The sequence below is a fragment of the Antedon bifida genome, chromosome 6, assembly GCF_963402885.1.
Source record: "Antedon bifida chromosome 6, ecAntBifi1.1, whole genome shotgun sequence".
NCBI classification, from domain to species: domain Eukaryota; kingdom Metazoa; phylum Echinodermata; class Crinoidea; order Comatulida; family Antedonidae; genus Antedon; species Antedon bifida.
In genome coordinates this window covers 3,080,797-3,102,288 of record NC_136231.1, presented here as the reverse complement: position 1 = coordinate 3,102,288, position 21,492 = coordinate 3,080,797, and the positions used below count along the sequence as shown (strand labels likewise).

The 21,492-nt window shown below is 32.4% G+C and overlaps 3 protein-coding genes across 3 annotated transcripts in view; 2 read left to right on the top strand and 1 right to left on the bottom strand.

The window, feature by feature from the left end:
• LOC144845799 (uncharacterized) overlaps nucleotides 1–10,916 on the bottom strand; it is a 39,879-nt gene extending 28,963 nt beyond the window's left edge. Inside the window, exons 1-7 of the mRNA XM_078703242.1 lie at nucleotides 10,815–10,916; nucleotides 9,659–9,757; nucleotides 5,784–5,936; nucleotides 4,811–4,927; nucleotides 2,966–4,006; nucleotides 2,429–2,598; nucleotides 1,635–1,878 (exon numbers count right to left, since the gene is read on the bottom strand). Of these exons, the coding sequence (XP_078559368.1) occupies nucleotides 1,635–1,878; nucleotides 2,429–2,598; nucleotides 2,966–4,006; nucleotides 4,811–4,927; nucleotides 5,784–5,936; nucleotides 9,659–9,757; nucleotides 10,815–10,824 (1,834 nt within the window). The 5' untranslated portion in view covers nucleotides 10,825–10,916. The remainder of the gene's footprint in view (nucleotides 1–1,634; nucleotides 1,879–2,428; nucleotides 2,599–2,965; nucleotides 4,007–4,810; nucleotides 4,928–5,783; nucleotides 5,937–9,658; nucleotides 9,758–10,814) is intronic.
• LOC144845813 (L-threonine 3-dehydrogenase-like) overlaps nucleotides 1–21,492 on the top strand; it is a 180,571-nt gene that overhangs the window by 99,735 nt on the left and 59,344 nt on the right. The gene's annotated exons all lie outside the window — the stretch shown is intronic.
• On the top strand, nucleotides 12,873–16,975 carry LOC144845191 (uncharacterized). The gene is made up of 3 exons (XM_078702361.1): nucleotides 12,873–13,384; nucleotides 14,485–14,619; nucleotides 15,853–16,975. Coding segments are annotated over exons 1-3 (558 nt in total). The 5' UTR covers nucleotides 12,873–12,962; the 3' UTR covers nucleotides 15,854–16,975.

Below are 21,492 nucleotides of genomic sequence, written 5' to 3'. Positions count from 1 at the left end.
AACTACTTGTCGTAACTATAAACAAAATCTCTACACCGCACGACTGCTCCTTCGTAAATATTGAACATTAGAACATCCATTTAATGGTATAGTATTTACTTTACAGTACATGCTAACCTAATATTTTTTCACAAACATCACAATTTAATGTATTTTACATTTACAACAAAACAAAACGGCTTGCAGACTCTAGAGATCATCATCGTAAACAATCTCATCTTGTATTCCATGATCTCAGTTGATATATTTGGATGTTCAGAAATCCAAGCAAATATCCTGCTTGGTAAATTCTTCTACTGCTTATTACAACATGGGTAAACCCATGCATGGAATTGATTGAAGATATATAATGACACATACATAAGAAAAATGCACTTGAACTTGGCACATCCATGACAACATTGCACTCAGAATATACCATTTATAAATCATCTTTTAACATTTCAGATACTGCAGAGTACATGTACCAAAACAGAGGTTTTAGCACTTGGTTCAATAAATTTAAAACAATAGGCATCAACATATTTTTTCTTTTTAAATTCTTGCAGTATTATAACAAAACAATTTGTGTATTAAATCTAGGGTTCTACCGATGTAAACATATTTTCTCCCCAACCAAGAATTGAGACGCATATTTTAGTAATTAAATTCTCCTCAATTTGAGATTTCAGATTAATATATAGTACTTGATCATAATTTATTTACTGTTTCTAAACAGTTGCAAGTGTTGTTGGTTCAGGGGTCTAATCATGGCTCTGTCTGTTATTCATAGTATTCAAATTAAATTAGTGTTAATTATCATTTTAAAAAAACAGGGGATTGAGTACTGTTAACTACTGGTTTGATAATCTTTTAACTTTTATTAATTTGTACATTTTAATAATTTAATTTGTATTTTTACACACACACTATCATACTGTAAAAAAGGTAAATGAAATTAGTGCATAGTGCATTTCTAGAAAATGGATACCGATTATGAATAGACTATGTTCGTTCATGGACTGAAACCAAGTCATCAAGTGCATTTTACTTCTGATTTGTTCTCCCATAAATATTTAGGTTCATGCTTAGATAATAAAGACAAAATTTGCATTTTCTTTCTATTTTTAGCAATCATTATTACAGATTATAATATTAATCAACTATAGTAATATTAATGTAAATTAGATCAAGCCAAATTAAATTGATTTTAAATTAAAAATTAACACTTATCAAATGGGTTTATATTTTGTGATTACATGATGGTCTAAAGGCAATTTTTCCATACTGAAGGTGTTAGGTTCAAATCCTTCCAAGATGGTAGTAATTTAGTTTTTCTAAAAATAGATAGTGATTTGTGACCATAAAAAGAAGATTCCAAATTTTGAATTGTAATTTCTAAATATTGGTATAAAATGTGATTGTTGGAGTCACTAACTAGCATCAAAGTAAATCTTTTTTTTTTGTGACAATTTTAGAAATCATAACAAGTTAGAAATGCTTTGTAATCATATTCATATTAAAATAATTTTTTTTTTTAAATTGATCACTAAAATTTAATAAACTACAAACGCGATCATTTCAGACACCTAAATGTTTTTTTTTGTCTGGGAGAACAAAATCACAAAAGCTATAAAACATTAATGTAAACTCACCTTTGATTGCTTGAATAATCTCCTGGTTCAAAGGTTGACGATTTGGATTTTTAGAATGACCGTGGTCAGTTGCTTTGCCCATGGCAAGCGTTTCACGGTCAAAAAATGCATCCAGTAAACGACGAATACATAATGACCATGGGTTGCGAGAACATTCTCGCGAGGCCTGCTCGATGTCGGCCAGTCTACGTTTGCTGATGAAGACATTATAGCCTTCAGCTAACCGTACTGTATCGACATCAGGCTGTAACAAAATAAAACGTTTAGTTCACTGTAAATTTATGACATCTAAGAATCTAATTAAAATAAGTGTGTAGATAAATATCACATCAAAGTAGGAACAAGACATCAGTATAGCTACAGTACACAACACAGCCACATAGTCCTATTGTAAAGCATACTGTACAAAAGACGTGGTATTTGTTTTTTTGTGTGTATGTACAGCTCTTAAGAAGTTTCATCATCGATATTGGGCACTTTATAAATCCAGGATATATATTATTAATTTACACATAAATACTTTTTTGTTTTATTTGTAGGAAACCAGTCATTGCAAAGCTGAGACTGCATTTAGTACAAGAAAATTAAACAATAATTTAAATTAGAAAATTGAATCTGTTTGTTTCATGCATAAACATTAATCTAAAAAGCAAATTAATCTTAAAGCCCTGACTTAAGGTTTTCATTTTTCATACATAAAATGCCATTAGGAATTTGGGTGTTTAACACACTCAATGCCGCAGCAAAATAGAGGGCACCTTCAAACTATAATGATTTATCATGTCAAGACTTACCCCGGACGTTAGGTCAAAGTAACAAGGATTTCCATCATTATTGTACTTTACTACGCCACCAACGCCCACAGCGTCAGGTATTATGGGAATGGATACGTCACGACTTGGCCCTGGTTGGTCAATATCTATTGGTAATGTCTCCTGCTTTACGGTTTGGTCATTTTCACTGTCTGTAATAGATATTCAGTATCAAAGGTATATTATTATGTCAAGCATGCTTGGCTAAAAATTATTTGAAAGGATAGACATTATGGACCATATCAAACTATCAAAGTTAAAATTAATGCATACATATATTTACATATTTATCAGAATATAAAATAGCCAAATTTGTTAGAGGAATAAGACATGATTAAAATGTTGTTAGGTGTTGTAGGGTTTTTTTTTCTAACCTTTCTAAACGTTGTTTTACTATTTGAACTAAAAGGCATTGTGATTATGAGGATAGACTGTGCTTGAGTCAGGATTTTAAATCAGGAGCCAAGGATGGTTAAGCATGCATTGTAAGCTTGAACTACTATTGATATTTGTCTTTACCTGGAGGCATCTCGACGACCTCAACTGATGCTGCGTCATTTTCTGCTCTTGCAGACAGCGACTTCCTCGCCTCATCTGCAAGTCTTGCTTGAAAATCTCTCCAATTCCTTTCTTGCGAGGCACTGTCCTCCAGCCCTTGGTGCGGAGGCGGGCTGTTATTATCTGGTGGCGCTAATGATTGTGTGGACACGATTTGTGGCGTTACCGTTTCCATTCCTTCTAAAGGCGGGTCGACAGACATAACTTGTAACGATTTTGACGAGACAATAATTGGACTGCTCGATTCCGCCGTACTACTAGTGCTAATTTGATGAGGTTGGGAGTGTATTTTGGGGGGTAAATTAAGGTTACTTGGTATCCTACCAGTATTATTATGTCTTAAACTACTTTCAGTTGTGGTAGACTGCATCGGGTGGGACATTGTTTTTTGTGATTGCAGTAATATAGGAGAAGCACCGTGTACAGGTAAGTTGCCACGAATATTCGACACCGGAGGAAAAACGTGGTGTATGTGCGATTCTAAGGCTGTTGGATAGCTGCTAATATTCATGGCGGCAATTCTAGATGGATCAACTTGATGGACATTGGCAGGAATGTTAGTAGTTCTTATATAAGATTGCTCACTACTTTGTGAAGTTCTTACTGTATCAGTGTGAGCAGCCTGCCCTTGTTGTCCACCCCTTAATCTACTAGATTCTGATTGCATTTCATTAGTTCTTTCTTTGGCCATTCTTTGCGACAAATTCCTTTCTTCTGGCGTTTCTGGTCCCCGCTCTTTTTCTGAACTCTGCCCAGCCACCTTTTTTCCGTCTTCCATTCTCCTTTTCTTATGCCTCTTTCTTTTCCGCCATTGTCTTTCTACATTTCCGTGCATAATGCTCCTATTTTGTGATCTCGGGTCCCTTACTTTTGATGAATTATCCTGTCTGCCGATGTCTTTACCGCTTTCTGTAACTCGCCACCCCGGCCGTTTCCGTTTCGGTTTATGATATAGATTTCGTCCCCGCATTCTAGCATAGAACATAGGAGACGTGTGTACATCTGAAAAGCAAATAAATATGATTTGTAATGCAAGGGTGGACGTCCCCTTGGTAACCCATCTGGTCCAAAATATGTACAACATCTTATTCAACCTATTGCGGTAAATAATAGGTCTGATTTCTAGCCATTTAAAACAAAAGGCCTTTTTAAAAACGAGTAAAATTTGTAATGGTTATTTTATATAAAATGTTAAATTAAAAATTGGGATAAGAAAACTCACCCAGTATTATCTTGTAATTGTCTTGGATTTAATAAACGCTTTTTGTGGGATAACCACCGCGAAATGTGTGGTTGCAGCCAATTGAAAATCTTTGAAAATAACCTTGCATTTAAACGGCCCTACCTTTTCTTTTTTAGTGTTTTAGATTTCAGCTAGTGTTGTACATATTTGAGACCAGATCTGAGATAAAACTCTATTACAAGCATATTAAACATTATAAATTATGAAAAAAAAAAAAATCTGAAATAAGAAAATCATAATATAACAAATACATTCAAAAACAGTATTAAAGCAGGAAAAAATTATTTTTTTATCAGGAAACTGAACAATTTTGTTTGTCAGATCAACAGCAACAAAGTCAGGATTATTTTCTTGAGGAATTAAACTTGATTAAATGATGAGCACACATAAACTGGATGTGTACTCTGGATCTTGGTAAGTCATAATGGTTCTCCACAGATGATATACAATTCTGATGTTATAGTGTTGGTTCAACGATTGTCTTCTTCGTTCACCTCCATCTTCCATCAAACATCAGATTGTTTGTAGAGAAATTTCCTTGTAAAAATACAGTTCGTACTTACCGTCTGATGTGTTCCCTAGGCTTTCCTCAGACTCTGATTCTGACATTGAAGGATAGTCCATATCACCATCATCCATATTGAATGACGGCCTAAGGAATCCACTCAAATGTACCATACCTATACATAAATATAATATTAAGTGTCTCATCTAATCTTACAAATATGTCATAATAATACATTAAAGATGTATTTTCCCCTTGAAAAAAAAATTAGTTAAAACATTTTTTTATATGCCATTTTAATTTCAAAGAATTGAATAAAAAAAACTTATTTACCTGAAAAAATTGTAATTTAAAGCAAAAAATAGTCAAATTGGCTGCCAGCTAATGGTTTTTGGTTAAATTCGAAAACAATTTTTTTTTTTTTACAGGAATGGATAAATATAAAAATACCAAATAACCTATTCGAAGTCTGATTTAATTAATCTTCATTTTTCATGTTTTTTGAGGACAATACATCTGTAACAACTGCTTTGAAGCAGCATTGGACTTTTTACACAAGCTTGGTCACATGACCTTTTCCCTACAGAGTGTGTGTAGCCTGACAAAAGCTTTGTTCTCATTGGTAAATTCAACTATGGTAACTTCAGCCAAGGTGATGGGTATTTTTGACCATTGTTTGAACTAGTTTTTTTTTAACCTTGGATTTATCAACAAAAAAATTAAGAAAACATTTGAATTTTAATCGCTGAAGCCACATTCAGTTTTACTGGCAGGCAGTGGTTGCTAAATTTAACTGGGCTTTATAAATTCAACTCCAAGAGAATTCTATCTAGTTGGCCTAGCCAGGAATTGTGTTTGACTATCCAGGGTGTGATTGAGAAGAAAGCCAGCTATCTGTAGATAGGAATATACTACTGTAATAGGAATATACTACTGTACATACACAACACTTTACATTGAGATTCATACATTATATTCGACTTGGCTGACTATGACGACAACAGCATGACAATTTTAATTAAATTACTTACCCTTTCCTTCCATAAAAAACGTAACCTCTTCACCCTCCGAAAAACACAAGTTTAAAGGCTGTTGATGAAGATGCCCGTGGTGTAAGGAACATAGTAAGAACTCTGTTCGGTCATGCCTTACAATTACTTGAGCTAGACCTGATGGTTTGGGATCTAATAAAAAAAAAATGTTGGGTATTAATAATAATAATAAAATCCTGGATTTATTTAGTTGTGAAACCTCAGCGCTGAACATTATTACCCCAGTCATTTTTTTTTTATCAAACACGTATGGAAACATACTCCCAAAATGCAGCTAGTAATCAGCGCAATGTTGTTTTGTTATATTAATTATCAGTTCACTAAAATGGTAAATTGAAATTTCTCAATGGATTGATCTTAATGTACATGAAATTGGACAGATAATTAAATGTTTAACGGGTATCTACAGTCAGAATGACAATTTTTACATTACATAATTAGTAAGTTGCAAAAATCAGTTAAAAAATATCATATGTATTATTACATTATTTTTTTTCTATTACTTTACAAATTTTCATCTTTAAATTATTCAAACCTTAAATTGTTAATTTTTCAGATTGCAAATCATATTAGTTCATAAAAGTGTATCCTTCCTCAGAGAACCTAAACACTAATACTAATTTATAGTTGATACAGATCTCATTAGTATGGATGGATCGTGTTGCAGTGTCTAACACAACAGCATTCAGTAATGCATGATATTTCTTAGGGCCTGTTTCTGCTGCATACAAAATAACCGGTTAAAATCGGTGTGAATAAATTAAAATCGGTGTGAATAAATTAACTCCATTTTCTTGGCAGCAGAAACAGGACAAATTTGTGGTAACCGGTTAAAAGGCAGCGCAAAATAACCGGTTAAAAACACCCATTTAAATCGGTGTTAGAACGCCGTTTAACCGGTTATCGCTGAGCAATTCTTAGCTGCAACACGAAATAACGGTTATTTGATTGACAGTTGTGACCCCGGGTCAGATACCGTCGCTAACCATGTGTGTTTTCCTCGTGGTTTTGACAGTCGAACGAAGAAGTGAACATGCATGTGGATGAATGAAATCACAAGATATGTTATTCAGTTATGGGGGGGAAGAGAAAGTACGGGGAAGGATGGCAGGCAATAGAAAAGATTCACAGATATATAAGAGCATTTTTGCGAAAGTAAAAGAGGAATTCGGGGTGGAGTTCCGAACTACCCAAGCTAAACAATTTGAGGCGTTAATACACGCTCGCGAAGGGTATGGTCCTATAAGAAACACCAAAACGGAAACAAAAGGGACTCAGAATGTTGCAAATACCTACCAAACGAGAATAGATAATGGTTAATTAATTATGAAAACCCAAATTTTATAGCAAAAATAGTCCGAATTTATGTTAAAAATGATGAATTTAGCAACAAAAACTGAAACCAAACGAGCGTATTTATGGCACGCCCTTAGTGCCTTTAATAGGAGAACAATGAACAATCTTACTTTGATCGTTTTACATAATATAATTTTTTAGAAAAACATCACATCGACCGAAAACAAAGGTTATCAGAGCCTTTGATAATATATTAAATATGATTTTATTAAGCATAGAAATGTGTTATTATTTATGTTAGTACATAAATATACGAAATAATGTTCAATACTCATTATTCTATTAAAGGCACTATGTGCGTGCGATATTCTATGACTTGGATACTCTCGTTTGATTTAAGTTTTTGTGGCTAAACCCCGGCTAAACTCATCGTTTTTAACATAAATTCGGACGATTTTTTGCTATATAAGTTGGGTTTTCATAATAATTAACAATTATCTACTCTCGTTTGGTAGGTATTGCAACATTCTGAGTCTCGTTTTTGTTTCCGTTTGGTGTTTAGTAGGACCGCGCTCGCGAAAGACAACAGTCGTTCACGTGGGAAGGGCCGTGTGACATCGCCTTTTTTTAGGAATTAGGCTAGATAATAATTATCCTAGGCGATCGGGCGCTGCACAACCCTCCCCATGTTATTGAAGGTGCCATGAGAATTAATTTTATTAGCGATGTTAAGTAGGCTTTACAAAAAACAAAATTGTAGACCTGCAGACAACATGATATCACACACGTGTGTACTGATGTCGATGTAAACAAACAGCCAACTTACTACTTCCGTCTGAGTGTATTGCATTTTGGGTAATGATGACGTTTTGCTCGACGACCACCCATAGATTTAACCGGTTATTTCGGAGCACAAATTGAGCAGAAACGCGGTCTTGTTATTGTTATCTATTTTTAATCTATTTTAAAATAACCGGTTAAATTGCGTTATGCAGCAGAAACAGACCCTTAGCATAAAGACCGAGACATTAATAGCTTGCATTATTCATGTTGAATAGGTCATTAATCACATCACAATGTCACTACAGTTAGTAGAGTGTTACAATACATCAGATAGCTACAAGTCTTTGTTCCAAAACCATACAATTATTCCCAATCTAAATAAATTTGCATATGACCCTTGTATAATACACACAGTGTTATAAACTTCATTGTGTTTTATTGTGAATTAACAAAATGCTTCCTTCCAGCTAGCCTTTGTTAACAAAAATGGTTAGCATGTGTTTTTTCCACTTGTGAGGAAGTTTCTGAGATGATCCCTAATACACTGTTGTAACACAAGCTGCCAGTTTACTGCATATCTCACATCAAGTGATTCCATCCAGGCAACGATGACTGCAATCAGCCAATCAGAAACAAATATGATAGCCATGCCTAGGATGCGTGACACATTACACATGCAAATTTATTGCACATGTGAATACTGTATGGTAAAGTGAAATGGCTAAACACAACGCCCTGAGTCGCACACTATATGGCAGCCATTACTAATTCTTTTCTCTATAAATATTAAACGTATTATGTTGATATTTATTATAATTTTACATCCCAGTAATATTTTTCTCTCTTATTCTATTCTCTTTTCTCAGCCAATGTAAAGCCCTGTCTACACTATCAAACTAATTTGACAAAAAAGATGTGATATGCCCAAATATAGTAGTGATATCCCCAAATATGGTAGTTATATGACATCATCATGTCCATATATGGGCACATCACATTTTGTTGTCACATAAAGGTTGATAGTGTAGACAAAGCTTTAGCCTTCAAATGTGTACACTGGACCATAGAGATAATATCTCTATGACTGAACTTATGTGCTGGGTTCATTATGTTCACATTGGACCTACGTATTAAATAAAGTATGAATGAAGAGAATCTTGACCTTGCGACTACACATGGCACATTACTTTGTTCAAATGTTGTAAATTTACAAAAACCAATATTCATTGATATTTAATGTACAGTAATATTGTGCTCAATTAATTGTAACATAAATATTATTTGAGACAGATTTTAAAACATATTTAACACATTGAATGGTCTGTTTATATATTAATAAAGGCAAAAAAAAACCACCTGTTAATCATCATCATCCCCTGATTTTCTTTTTAAATGATCAGAAAAAAAAACAACTAAATATTATGTTAAAACCTCAACATTCGTTTATTGCAAGCATAAACAATTTTATTACATAAATGGTTTCTTGAAGTTAAAAAGGTAAGTAGGGATTCATTTCTTCATGTTTTAGAATGGTTCTGTTTACACGATCAAACTTTATGTGACCAGAAAATGTGATGTGCCCATATATATGGACATGATGATGTCATATCACTACCATATTTGGGCACATCAAACTTTTTTTGTCAAACTAGTTTGATACAATATAGTAGTTACAGAAAAAAAAAAAATTTTTATTTTTTAAAAAGCCCTCCCTCCCATGAAATTTATTCTGAGGTTGGGTATAGTTTTACCAAATATTTAAAAAAAATACTTACCAACACCGGAAAACTCCCTTGTTTCAAGGGCAGCCATTGTTACGTTAAAGGTTTCATTTACTATTTGTGAATAGTGTTTACCACCCTCTATTGACAGACCTGTGAAAGTGAAATATTACTATTAGTTTTTTTTTTGCATTTTTTTTAACGCCGCCGTGTACAGGTCAATTTTTTAAATAGTTACATTCCAATCAGTGCAAACGTTACAATATTTATGAAAATGTTACTGAATTTATCAATCGTACATGTTCACCAAATGCAAGCAGCCAAATTTATTAATAAAAATAGCAGTTCAACTCGACATTGGTCATAGCTTTAAGAAAAGAATTCATGACAGTTGCAATAGTCGGACTCAAACCATAATAACCGTACTTCCACAATCCAACCTACATCAGCGTAGGTGCAAATTGTTTTTTTAGGATATTGTAGGTTGGTTTTGTGGAAGTTGCTTATATTGTTAATTTTCTGGTGTAATTGTTTCTCTTCTTGTTTTTTTTGTATGATTTGTTTGTATATGAATGTACTATCCGAAATAGAGATATGAATGTACTATCCAAAATAGAGAAATGAATGAATTTTTTATTTTTATATTACAAGAAATTACTAGTCGTATCAACAAGCCGCCACAATATTTCAACATTGTCGCATATCTCTTACAATCGACTTCCAAAAATGGTTTGATAAGATTGACTGAAACAGATTATTAGATTATGTCAGAATTTAACTGTGAGTTAAATCAAAATGGATAACATGTGTTCGAAAAGCAGAAACTACTGTTTTTTTTAAACATAGTTTTAATTTAGAACAGGCCGGCTAAGCCTAGATCACATAAAATTCAAGACAGCAATTTAGGTTTTCTTTCAACAAAGAAGCCGAGAAGCAGCTGCACGGATTATCACTCTCACACAACCCGCCTCCCAGCGCCCACACTACTGTTGTTCTGTGTGCATGTGCAGTAACGCCTTTATTTATCATTCATCATCCAGCCACAAAAAAACGAAGCCATACTGCTGATAAAGCTGAGACTGAGAGAGCAACAAACCAATCCACTCAAATATAATCGCATATAGCTTAACAAATATTAAATTATTAATACTGCCGTTTTCTTAAACAAATAAACTATAATTTAGTGTCAACTTCTATGCTCAGAACTTACCCCAAAACATGTTTTCTTCTTTTAATTGCTCGTTCTATTTGGGATTCTGACTCGCTTGTGTGTGAGGCTTTCCTTGCGTGATGAGAAAAATGATGCGTGCTGTGAGCAAAAAATGAGCGCCTTTTAAAATAGAGGGCGGCAAACACGAAAACTTTCAACCGGTAGTAGCAGATTGAGGTATTCAGAGAGCGTCATTCTGACGATGGAGCATTCTCTCTACTTCTCCAAGAAGCGTCATTTATGCCTTTATTTACTTCGAAAATAGAAATACTGTAGTACTACGGTATCTAGTCCAGTGGATCAAATTTGGCACCGGTGGAGCCCAGAATTGCACTTATACTCATACTTACTATACATAATCACCTATGATAATTAATTAAAAACTATGGGAATCGAACCCATGACATACGTGTTGTCAACACGACGCTCAGGCGCGACTGAGCTAACTGGTCATTTTGGTTTTTTACAAGGTTAATAGGATATTTATGACGTAATGATGAATTACGTACTGTAATACACGTATAAATAGACTATTATCAGCTGTTCATTCATGTACTACTTTGTGGCGTAACTGGTAATGCTCAGGTTTGGGTGGTCACTCTGCAGCTCTAGTAGATTGGGTTCGAACCTCTACGGACATTTTTTTTTAATATTTTTTTTTTAATGGAAAATAATGAATATTGTTTTTCTTTTATTTTGAAAGAGAGATATTGTTAGGGTTTTAAATGTCAGGCCTAAACAAGTGGACCTTTTTAAAAATCAGAAACAAAGTTGCATGGCTTTCCACATGGAGTTCTTTTCGAGATTACTTTTGCAAACTAAGAGGAGCTGCTAGGTTCCCGGCCGTAAAATGTTTTATTTACATGATTTGAACAATCTTTTAATGTAAAGATTAACAGAATCAAATTTAACAGTGTGGCGTGTTGACCGCGAATGACTAACATACCATCTTCCCCATAATACACCTGTACAAACGCTTTTGAATAACAACGCATGGCATATCAAACTGTGAAATAGAGCTGCAAGGTCCCCGAAAATGACATCTATTATTTTTTTAAACATGTATAAGAATCTTCAGTACCCCACCATGCTTGGGGCTGAGCAAAGATAATTTTGAAAAATAGAGCTGCATAGGTTCCCGCCCGAAAAAAAAGGCACTACATAATTTGAAATTATATGAAACAAACTATATAAGACTGAAAAGTACACCTATTCATTGAAAATGAAATTAAATATTAAGTCTCCAGTACTAGCCCACCATGGTTGGGGCAGAGCTAATAATGAAAATAGAGCCCAGAATTGCACTTATACTTATTACTATACATAATCACCACCTATGATAATTATGATAATGTTACAATTTCAACTATCACAGTGATATAGAATAGAAAAAATAAGTCACTAATTTAAATATATTCGTATGTTAATACTCTGTGCTCACGTGGACAACCCAATTTGGCACAAGGGGAGCACAGTGATATAAAATAGAAATAAAGTCACTAAATTTTAATACAGTATATATCTCATTCGTATCTAATACACTGAGCTTTTCGTATGTATGTATGCGCACTGTGCTCAAGTGGACCCAATTTGGCGCCAGTGGAGCACAGCGATATAACAGAAATAAAGTCACTAAATGTTAATATCGTTTCGTATGTTAATAAACTGTGCTCAAGTGGACCCAATTTGGTGCTAGTGGAGTACAGTGATATAAAATAAGTCACTGCATTTTAATATTAGTTGTTCTATACGTTAAATACATGATTTATTTGTGTCCACGTTGTTGTAGACACGTAGAGCTAATGAATGCCATGATGATTCATATTCTCATGGTCACATGTTGAATTTTCCGTTTATCTTTTTTATTTATTTATTACTATTCTATGGAGTTGGCCCTTATACTGAACAAATGGTAAAAACTAAAAAAGACGATTGGATTAAATTCGTATGAATATTAATTAAAATGTTGGCATCATCATCTTTAGTAGGTGGTGTATCTGCGTCATGTGATGGTCATTGTCGCTAGGTGGCGCTATTGCAATAAAAGAGAGATGTGGATTTAATAGCCTGTGAAATTGTTTCGCCATCTGGTTCAAGAAAAATCACGTATTTACTTTCATTTTTCATAATATTACCGTTATAATTAAGATGGAACGGTTAACGTATATGTTTGTACTTTTTCTTAGTTGTTGTTTTTGTTTTTTTGCGTGCATCCAACCTACTAATTCGACACAATATGGTCTAGGCCTAAGCCTCCGACAAGAGTTAGGCCTATCGCACATCGGTGCGGAGGAAAATGGACGTGTTAACCGCGATGTTTATAAACGAGATAATAATGACGATGTGCCAGCAGACACGAAGACCACAAACCCGACCCCTTCCACCGAGCCTAAACCTACTACAAAACAAAACAACACGAACTCAGATGAGGATAACAAGAAATCCAACAACTTTACAGCCTCAGGAATTATTAATGGAATTACATCGCAAGGCACTTTAAAAAGAATGGTTGTTGTTTTGTTTTCAATAACTGTGATTGCTTTGCTATATTTTGTTTATAGAACTCTCAGGTAGGTTCAGGATCTAGGTACCATATTTTTTTAAATATCATTAATAATATATTTATAATTAGGAAATATAATACCTAGGCCTAGTAGGGATGTGTATAAGATATATGATAATTTATCGACGAAAATGTGCCTCTTTTTCTTGAAATGTTTTTTTTAGGAAACGTGGGAGGGAACGAAAAAAGGTAAAATAAACTGCAGATGATCGTACTACAATCAATGGCGTATAAGTTAATAAAAGTGTTAAAATTGTGACTGTATTATTAATTTTTAATTTTGTTGAATTAGAGGTCTAAACACTGGTAGGAAAATGGGAGGGTCCATGTGTGTGATGCGAAAAATAAAAAGAAGAATATGTAAAAGCTTCTTTGATAGATACTTTCATTAATGGTATGCTAATTACTGTAAAGTACTAGTACTGTAAATGCTATTTTTAATGTAAAAATGATTTTGGGAGGAAAAATGACAATACAGTGTATCTGTATCAGTATTTTGTAATCCAGTCAACTCTCCTTAGTAATACCGGACACCCTTTGGCTGGCCTAATATCTTGTTTTAGGATTTGGGACCTTTTGGACCTCTAGAAAAGTTTGGTTTTGGGAGAGTTTCCAGTTTTTCAGAGAGTCTAATGTTGGGAGAGCCAATGTATTTTACTTTATTTCAGTACATAAACAGTCCATAGCACATGTGCTATAAAAAAAAACATATAAAGAAAAAAAACTAGTATATTGCTCATTTCACCTCCTATTTAGGCAGAATCACATGATTGTTACAGTATTATCTGAATTTGTACCTAACCAATAACTGTACATCTCCTGCTCTGTCATTAATTCATAGAATAAAGAAAGTCCTAGTATACCACTGACACAAGTCTCCTGATATATTTCCAAATTATTTGTTATCTTTGGTTTTAATAATGTACATCCTAAAGCTCTGTCTACACTATCAAACTTTATGTGACAACAAAATCTGATACGCCCATATATGGACATGATGATGTCATATCACTACCATATTTAAGCATATCACTACCATATTTGGGCACATCATGCTTAAGGGAATTACTATAGAATAATATATTTGAATACTTTACTTCATCTCAGATTGAGGAGGAATAGAAAAACAAGGAAATATGGAGTGTTGACGACTAATTCTGATCATCTTGAGATGGCACCATTAGATCAAGAGGAAGATGATGAAGACATGACAGTTTTTGAAGCCAACTCTAGATACAAATGGTACATTTTTATCTGTACATTTATTTGTACTGTATTTATTTATTTGTTGACCATGAACCTTTTACCGGTGACACTAACAATATGTAGTGTGGTCTATGAAACAGAACATACTGAAAAAAATAATTAATATAATAGGCCCTAGCTACAAAATTTCATGAAAAATGGGGAATGGGATTATACCCAAAGTTTAGCATTCAATCTTATTCATGGCCTAAATTGGGGTTTATATTAAACTGATCAGTCCTGAAATAAAAAAAAAGTGAGTTATCAATATGTAAATTCGCTCTTTACATATTATGCACTTGACCCACTTTATGACCCAAACCACCCATTTACAGGGTCCATCAAAAAACTTAGATGGTACATCCAAAATTATGTAAATCCAAAATTAAATAAATATCAATGAACAATGGTGTGTAAAATGTCTGTCACTGACTTTACATACCACTCACTAAATCATGAAAAACATGGTCACAATGTGTCAAAATGTCTTTGTTTTTACGCAGCGGTTTTCCATTGTATTTCTAAGGTTTGACGCACGTCGTCGTATAGTGAGTCAATTGACAAATGTGCATTACTTACTATTATTATCATTGATAATTGACCTAAATTTAATTAACAAAAAATAATATTCAATTATAAATAATGATACAACATAGATAAGTTTATTGTTTTCTAACAATTTTGTACTGTGTTAAACAGCAAAATATAATGCATTACCACAATGTTGTTGAATTACAATTTACTGTGCATTTATAAATTAATGGCATGTAATTTATTTAAACATGTGACTAAAACGTAGCCTTTCAACGGTGAATTCATTATTTATAGATGAAATGTTAACAACCAATTTTCATTAATAATACAGTGGTGTTTACTAACTTGTGTAGTTTGTAATTGCTAGCTGTACCCTACTAATTAATTATTTTTCGACCTTAAATGACTTTTCACATTCACTCTAATTTTGGAATACTATTTATTCATAAATGATGTACAATCCAGGAAGTACAGTATGTATAGTAAAAAAAAAAAAAAAATTGTTTAAAAATCTCCTAAACTCTGTTTTTTTTTTTGTATCCAAAAAGATTCCATGTTCATATGTTTTTATATATCAGTCTTAAAAGAATATTATTATTTAAAAATACTTTAAATTAATGGATATTTTATTAATTATTTAATTATGTTATTATAGTCTATGTTTACTAAACTACTATTTTATGATTTTTTTTCTAGATAAAGAAAAGATAGATTTATGAAATTCGAGGTGAAAGTTTGGTGTGTTTACTTTTTTATTTACTTTAAAAAATCACCGAAGATTCGTCCCAAGACATCCACGCTCGCACCAACCTTGGAGAGACGCGCCGGAAGTATTATTCATACTTCATTTGACCCAGAAGATTATTATGGATATATTCGCTACTGTATGTATCAGCATGCTACATAGTCAAAATTATTTTTTATGATCATTCAAATTTGAAATCATAAATCTGTAATTAAAACAAGGAACGTATTTAAGGTAAAATGAAATACAACTCAAGAACACAATGTACTTAATGATTCAGGCTTATGATTTGAATTTATTAGCCTATCTTGCTGCTTACAATATAGGTAATTACTGTATTAAAGCGCTAATGAGACGTCTTAAATCAAGATTCATTATTATTATACATTGTATTAACTGCTAATAATAGCACTTGATGTAAGTGATCACAATAGACAGTGATTAATTAAATGAGAAATTCATTGAATTCTTAACCTTACTATATTACTATTATTATTAGTAGGGTCTACATCCAAACAGGAGGCAAAATCTGGGCCCAAAAGTTTTTCAGGTGGTATCTTTAGATGGACGTCTTGATTTAAGGCATTCAAATCATGTTAGGGTAAATAAGAAATATGAATCCACTGTGTACAATGTAGTTCTGTTCAACAGTTCCCAATAAAACCTGGTTCCTTGTACCATGGAGAAATAATAAATACTATTTCTCCATGGTTGTACCTTGTACTTTATTGGCTTCAGTATTTATTGGATCCTATTATTTGCATAGTCCTCACTAAAGGCATCATATAATGCTCTAATAGGGTTAGGTTTCCTGGCCATTTCAGTCCTGTAACCTAGTACCTGACAAAAGAAATCCTTCTATGGGTTAGGCATCCTGTCGGGTGTATTCCCTTATTTAAATTATGCATTATCCTTTGAGTTTACAAATTATAAAGAAGTACAATTTTGCACAAGGAAATAGATTCAATATTTTACTTTACTTTATTTTGTTCATTTTTCTTTAAATATAATTATAAATACAGTTAGTTCTTATTTAAATAGATTCATTTATAATTTTTCTTCTTCATTGGGTAGATTTCCACATGTTGAATTCATTTTTTTTATTTAAAAAGATTAATATTATATGTAAATATTTTAAACTCAAATTTCAATGATGAAAAAGTTGTCTAAATATGTCATGAAGGTTGATGATAAATTTATAAAGATTATCATTAAAGAATATCAATTTTACTATAATTAGTATACACACTGTTTAAATATCATATTGCATACTTATTCCAAGTGAATGCACCACCATGTTAACATTATTGTAATGGGGTGGTTGTTGATAATAATATTCCCTGTTATACATAGTGTTTCTTAATAGTTGTCGGATGTTGGTTAATGAAGAATTTACCCATTTTTAACACTGTTTTTAAAGGAACATTTACAGTATTTTACTTACTGTATTCATTTGCCATTATTGGATTGCATACATGTACTACAGAGCATTGAGCATACTCAATTGTTATTAATGTAGATATAGTGTGGAAAGCTCTGTCTACACTCCAAACTGGATGTAACAGAAAAATGTGATGGGTGCCCATATATGGATATGATGATGTATCATCATTACTACCATATTTGGGAATATAACTACCATATTTAGGCACATCACACTTTTTTTGTCAAACAATTTTGATAGTGTAGACAGAGCTTAAAAGGCATAGGTGATGCTTTAGAAAATTCCTCTGAGACACATAGACTTGTCTAAAATGCGACCAATTATCATCATATTTAAAATGTACAGTAGTTCGTTAAAGCCATGTTTTTTTAATTGTGCGAATTATAATAAGAGCACCATAGAAGGATAAAGGGATTCACTATTTAATTAGAATTAGAATATGGATCATTTTATATTATGCTAGAAAGTGTGCTATGTGCATAAACAATTGTTTAATATTAAATCAGATTGAATAAGTATGTAAGCTTATTTACTATACAGAAGAGAAATTATTTACACAGATTTTTCTAATTCATTTCATAGTAATTAATATTGTAGAATACGTGTTTAATAATTAATACATATTTATTGCGGCTTGTTTGCAGAATATTTCATTTGGCCATGTGACACCTGGACAAAACATTCTCACAAATTGTATGTTTAAATTGGTATTGTTTTAGTGAGGGGTACTATCAAAACGATGATTTGTTTAAGTTAAATACTTTTTGTGAGTTGAGCAGCTGTTTGTTACATTCTTATTCTATTGTGCTTAGTGGAACAAACACTTTTATATTGTACAATAAATGCATACAGCACGTATGGTGTGCAACATGTGCTTATTTCCACTCTAAAGTTTAAGGACAAAATACAAAATAGAAAAGTAGTATAATAGTATTCTAATCTATACAGGATAAATAATACACTATACCACATGGCATTTAGATATTGATGATTTCATGACCCTTGACCTTTGACCCATAAATGAACATCCTGAACAAGATGTCAGCGTAATGCATCATGATTAACTGTATACATTATCTAATGTTTTTTTTAATATGGTACATGTTATCGTGATAGTACATCTAAAAACTTCGGTACGGTTCTAAGTAAAATTTGTTTTTCATAGCATTCCAGATTTTTGATAAAGTTGCAATATAATTTTAAGTATTAAGTTTTATTTGATTTTCTTTATATAATTAGTATACCAAAGGTATTATAAAAATTATGTTTTACAATTTGTCATGAATATATTATTATAAATAATTATTATTGTATAATTGATATTTAAAAAGGAACCCAAGGTTTAAAATGTAAAATTTAGCAACACCTAAAAAATGGTGCTATATCTGTAGCTTTGTGGTTAACATGCTTGCCTTCCAATCCCAAGGTCCATGGTTCAATCCAGATTGTAACTCACAACTCTTTCAACTCCACTCCCTACACCTCAAATGAGAATTTTCAGTTTATCCATTGCAAATTTCTCCCTGTTGGATGCATGAAAAAAAAAACCCAGTGACATACAAAATAAAAGTGTCCTCATTTTGCAAATGTGCCCTTTTTCTATATGTTATTCTATTATTTTTCAATCAATGCAATCAATTTATGAATTGTTTTTGTGCAATTACTATTAAATCTAGAGGTTTGTTTGTAAATTTGTTTAAAGTAGTGATTACTAATATATGTATTAAATTTATGGTCTATTTGCAATTCAGAGAAATATGTTTATATACATACTATGGCAGACAATGATACTCAATATCATCCTTCTAATTATTTGTACGAGTCTTGAATCCGAGCTCATATTATTAGTCATGTTTTCACTAGAAAATTATTGGCTATAATTTTCATGTCAATACCAAGATATGAAATAGATTGTTTATGAATATATTATATAATAATACATTAATTTTTAATCTTCTTTATCATATGTTAAGATTTAAAATCATTAATCTTTTTTATTATTATTTTTATTGCTGTATTTAAAGATATTAAATATTAAATGTTTTGAATAGAAATGTTTTTGAATGAGCTGTACCTATTGTAATAATACCCCTTTCACATTGCATTCACACTGGAGTTTCTACACCTGTACCTATTGTAATATTACCCCTTTTACATTGCATTCACACTGGAGTATCTACACCTGTGTTTGCATGGTGTGTAACCTAGTGTGTGTAAACCTACTAGGAGTTTTGCCAGGGATGTGAAAGGGGTATAAAGCTCTGTCTACACTATCAAACTAGTTTGACAAAAAAAAGTGTGATGTGCCTAAATATGGTAGTGATATGACATCACCATGTCCATATATAGGCACATCACATTTTTTATGATTTTAATTTTAACTTTTTTGGAAAACAAGAGAAAATATAGGGAAAAATGATTGTCAAAAGTTCTGTAAAATGTTCTTTTCTGTATAAACCTAAAATATTAGATTTTTAAAGATAAATTAGTATTTGGTGTAATCTGTAAAAGTACCTCATTAAGAACTTCAGGGTGCTAAACTTGTACCCCTTACCAATTGTAAATGTTTCCATATACAGTAGTTGTTTAGTACCTTTTTATACAATATTATTCAGGATAGATAAAACATTGTTTTCTTTTAAATGATGTAGAAATATTTGGTTTATCGAATGTTATTCTCTTTTTTTATTTAATCTTTTGGTATTTGTTCATTCATTCTTGATTGTAATAAATTAATACCGCATGAATTATAAACGTGTTCTACTGTTACTATTGACTGCCACAGCCATTCATAAGATTGTGTAGGTACAAGTTTGGTAATTACAGGCAGCTCTCCTAATACCAGACTCTAAAAACCGGAAACTCTCACAAAACTAGATGTTTCATGCGGTCCAAAAGGTTCTAAACTATTTTTTACCATTAAAAACACATTCAGAATACCAGAATTTGTGAAAAACCAGGCATTTAGATGTGAGGGCAGGAGGTGGGAGGGGGGGGGGGGGGGTTGACTGTAATTGCATTAAGCCTGGGCTGCATAGTGATCTCTAGGTTGAGAAGTTTTTGTGGTTTTTTTTGGTGGTAATTTTCAAGTCAATTTTGTTTGCCGTCTCCTATTTGGCATGGACTTGATTTACTTATTTAACATAAGATATTTTACAGAAGAAATATTTTCATCAATAAACAATTCAATGTCCAAGGGGCAAATGCATGATCAGTTGATCAGTTCTAAGATGAAATTGATTTTTATGGAATTAACATTGAGCTGCTCAGTTTGAAAATCTACCCGATTCTCAGTGCTGTATCTCAACATAAATATGTCAAGTATCATAGGTTATACAGCATCTCATGTGATTCACATGTGATGCCTGTATCATGAAAGGTTAGGGGGTTTAGGGTACTGTCTATAAAATACAAGCGTCACATTGTAACACATGAGATGCTATATCACAGCACTTACCTATGATACTGGTCAACATCACATGCTCGCTATTTTATGTCAATACAGAAAGGAAAACATATTATATTTGTATAGGAAAAACATGTGTTTATAAAATATAGCCTTTTCAGTGCAGCATGAAAATTGGGATATCTTCCATTGAAAATTTTAAAAAAATTTGCCTTTCTAAAGAATACCACTTACTTTTATAGCACAAGAAAAATGCTGTGCATGAAAATAGGAAATAATATAATTCAGTTTGATGTATTTTTAATATTAAAGATTATTTTTATGGTAATTTCATGACGGTTGGATCACTTGGAATATGCAGAAATCTGACAGAAATCAGTAGACCTTTTTACCATCTGTTGTTAGACTAACACAAAGATATCTGCTACAATTTCAATATTACACAATAGGCCTATTTTGTACCAGAGAAGATCCACTTAATAATTCAGTATAGAATAAAACAAAGGGCAACACCAAATAAGGAGCCAACACATATTGGAAATTTGACATTTCAATCTATTTGATCAGCTTAGCAGATTCTTGATACTGTATCTAAAATTACCCGGTATCATAGGCACATTCTGTGATACAGTATAACATGTGAGCCTGTAAAATTAATGTTTCATGATACAGGCATCACATGGGAAACACATGGGATACTGTATTACAGAATTACCTATGATACTGGTGGACAAATATTGT

Excerpts from the sequence above, each read along its gene's own strand:
- LOC144845191 (XM_078702361.1), top strand. The coding sequence starts at position 12,963 with ATGGAACGGTTAACGTATATGTTTGTACTTTTTCTTAGTTGTTGTTTT. Across the intron at positions 13,385-14,484 it reads TTTGTTTATAGAACTCTCAG|ATTGAGGAGGAATAGAAAAA; the intron begins GTAGGTTCAGGA and ends ACTTCATCTCAG.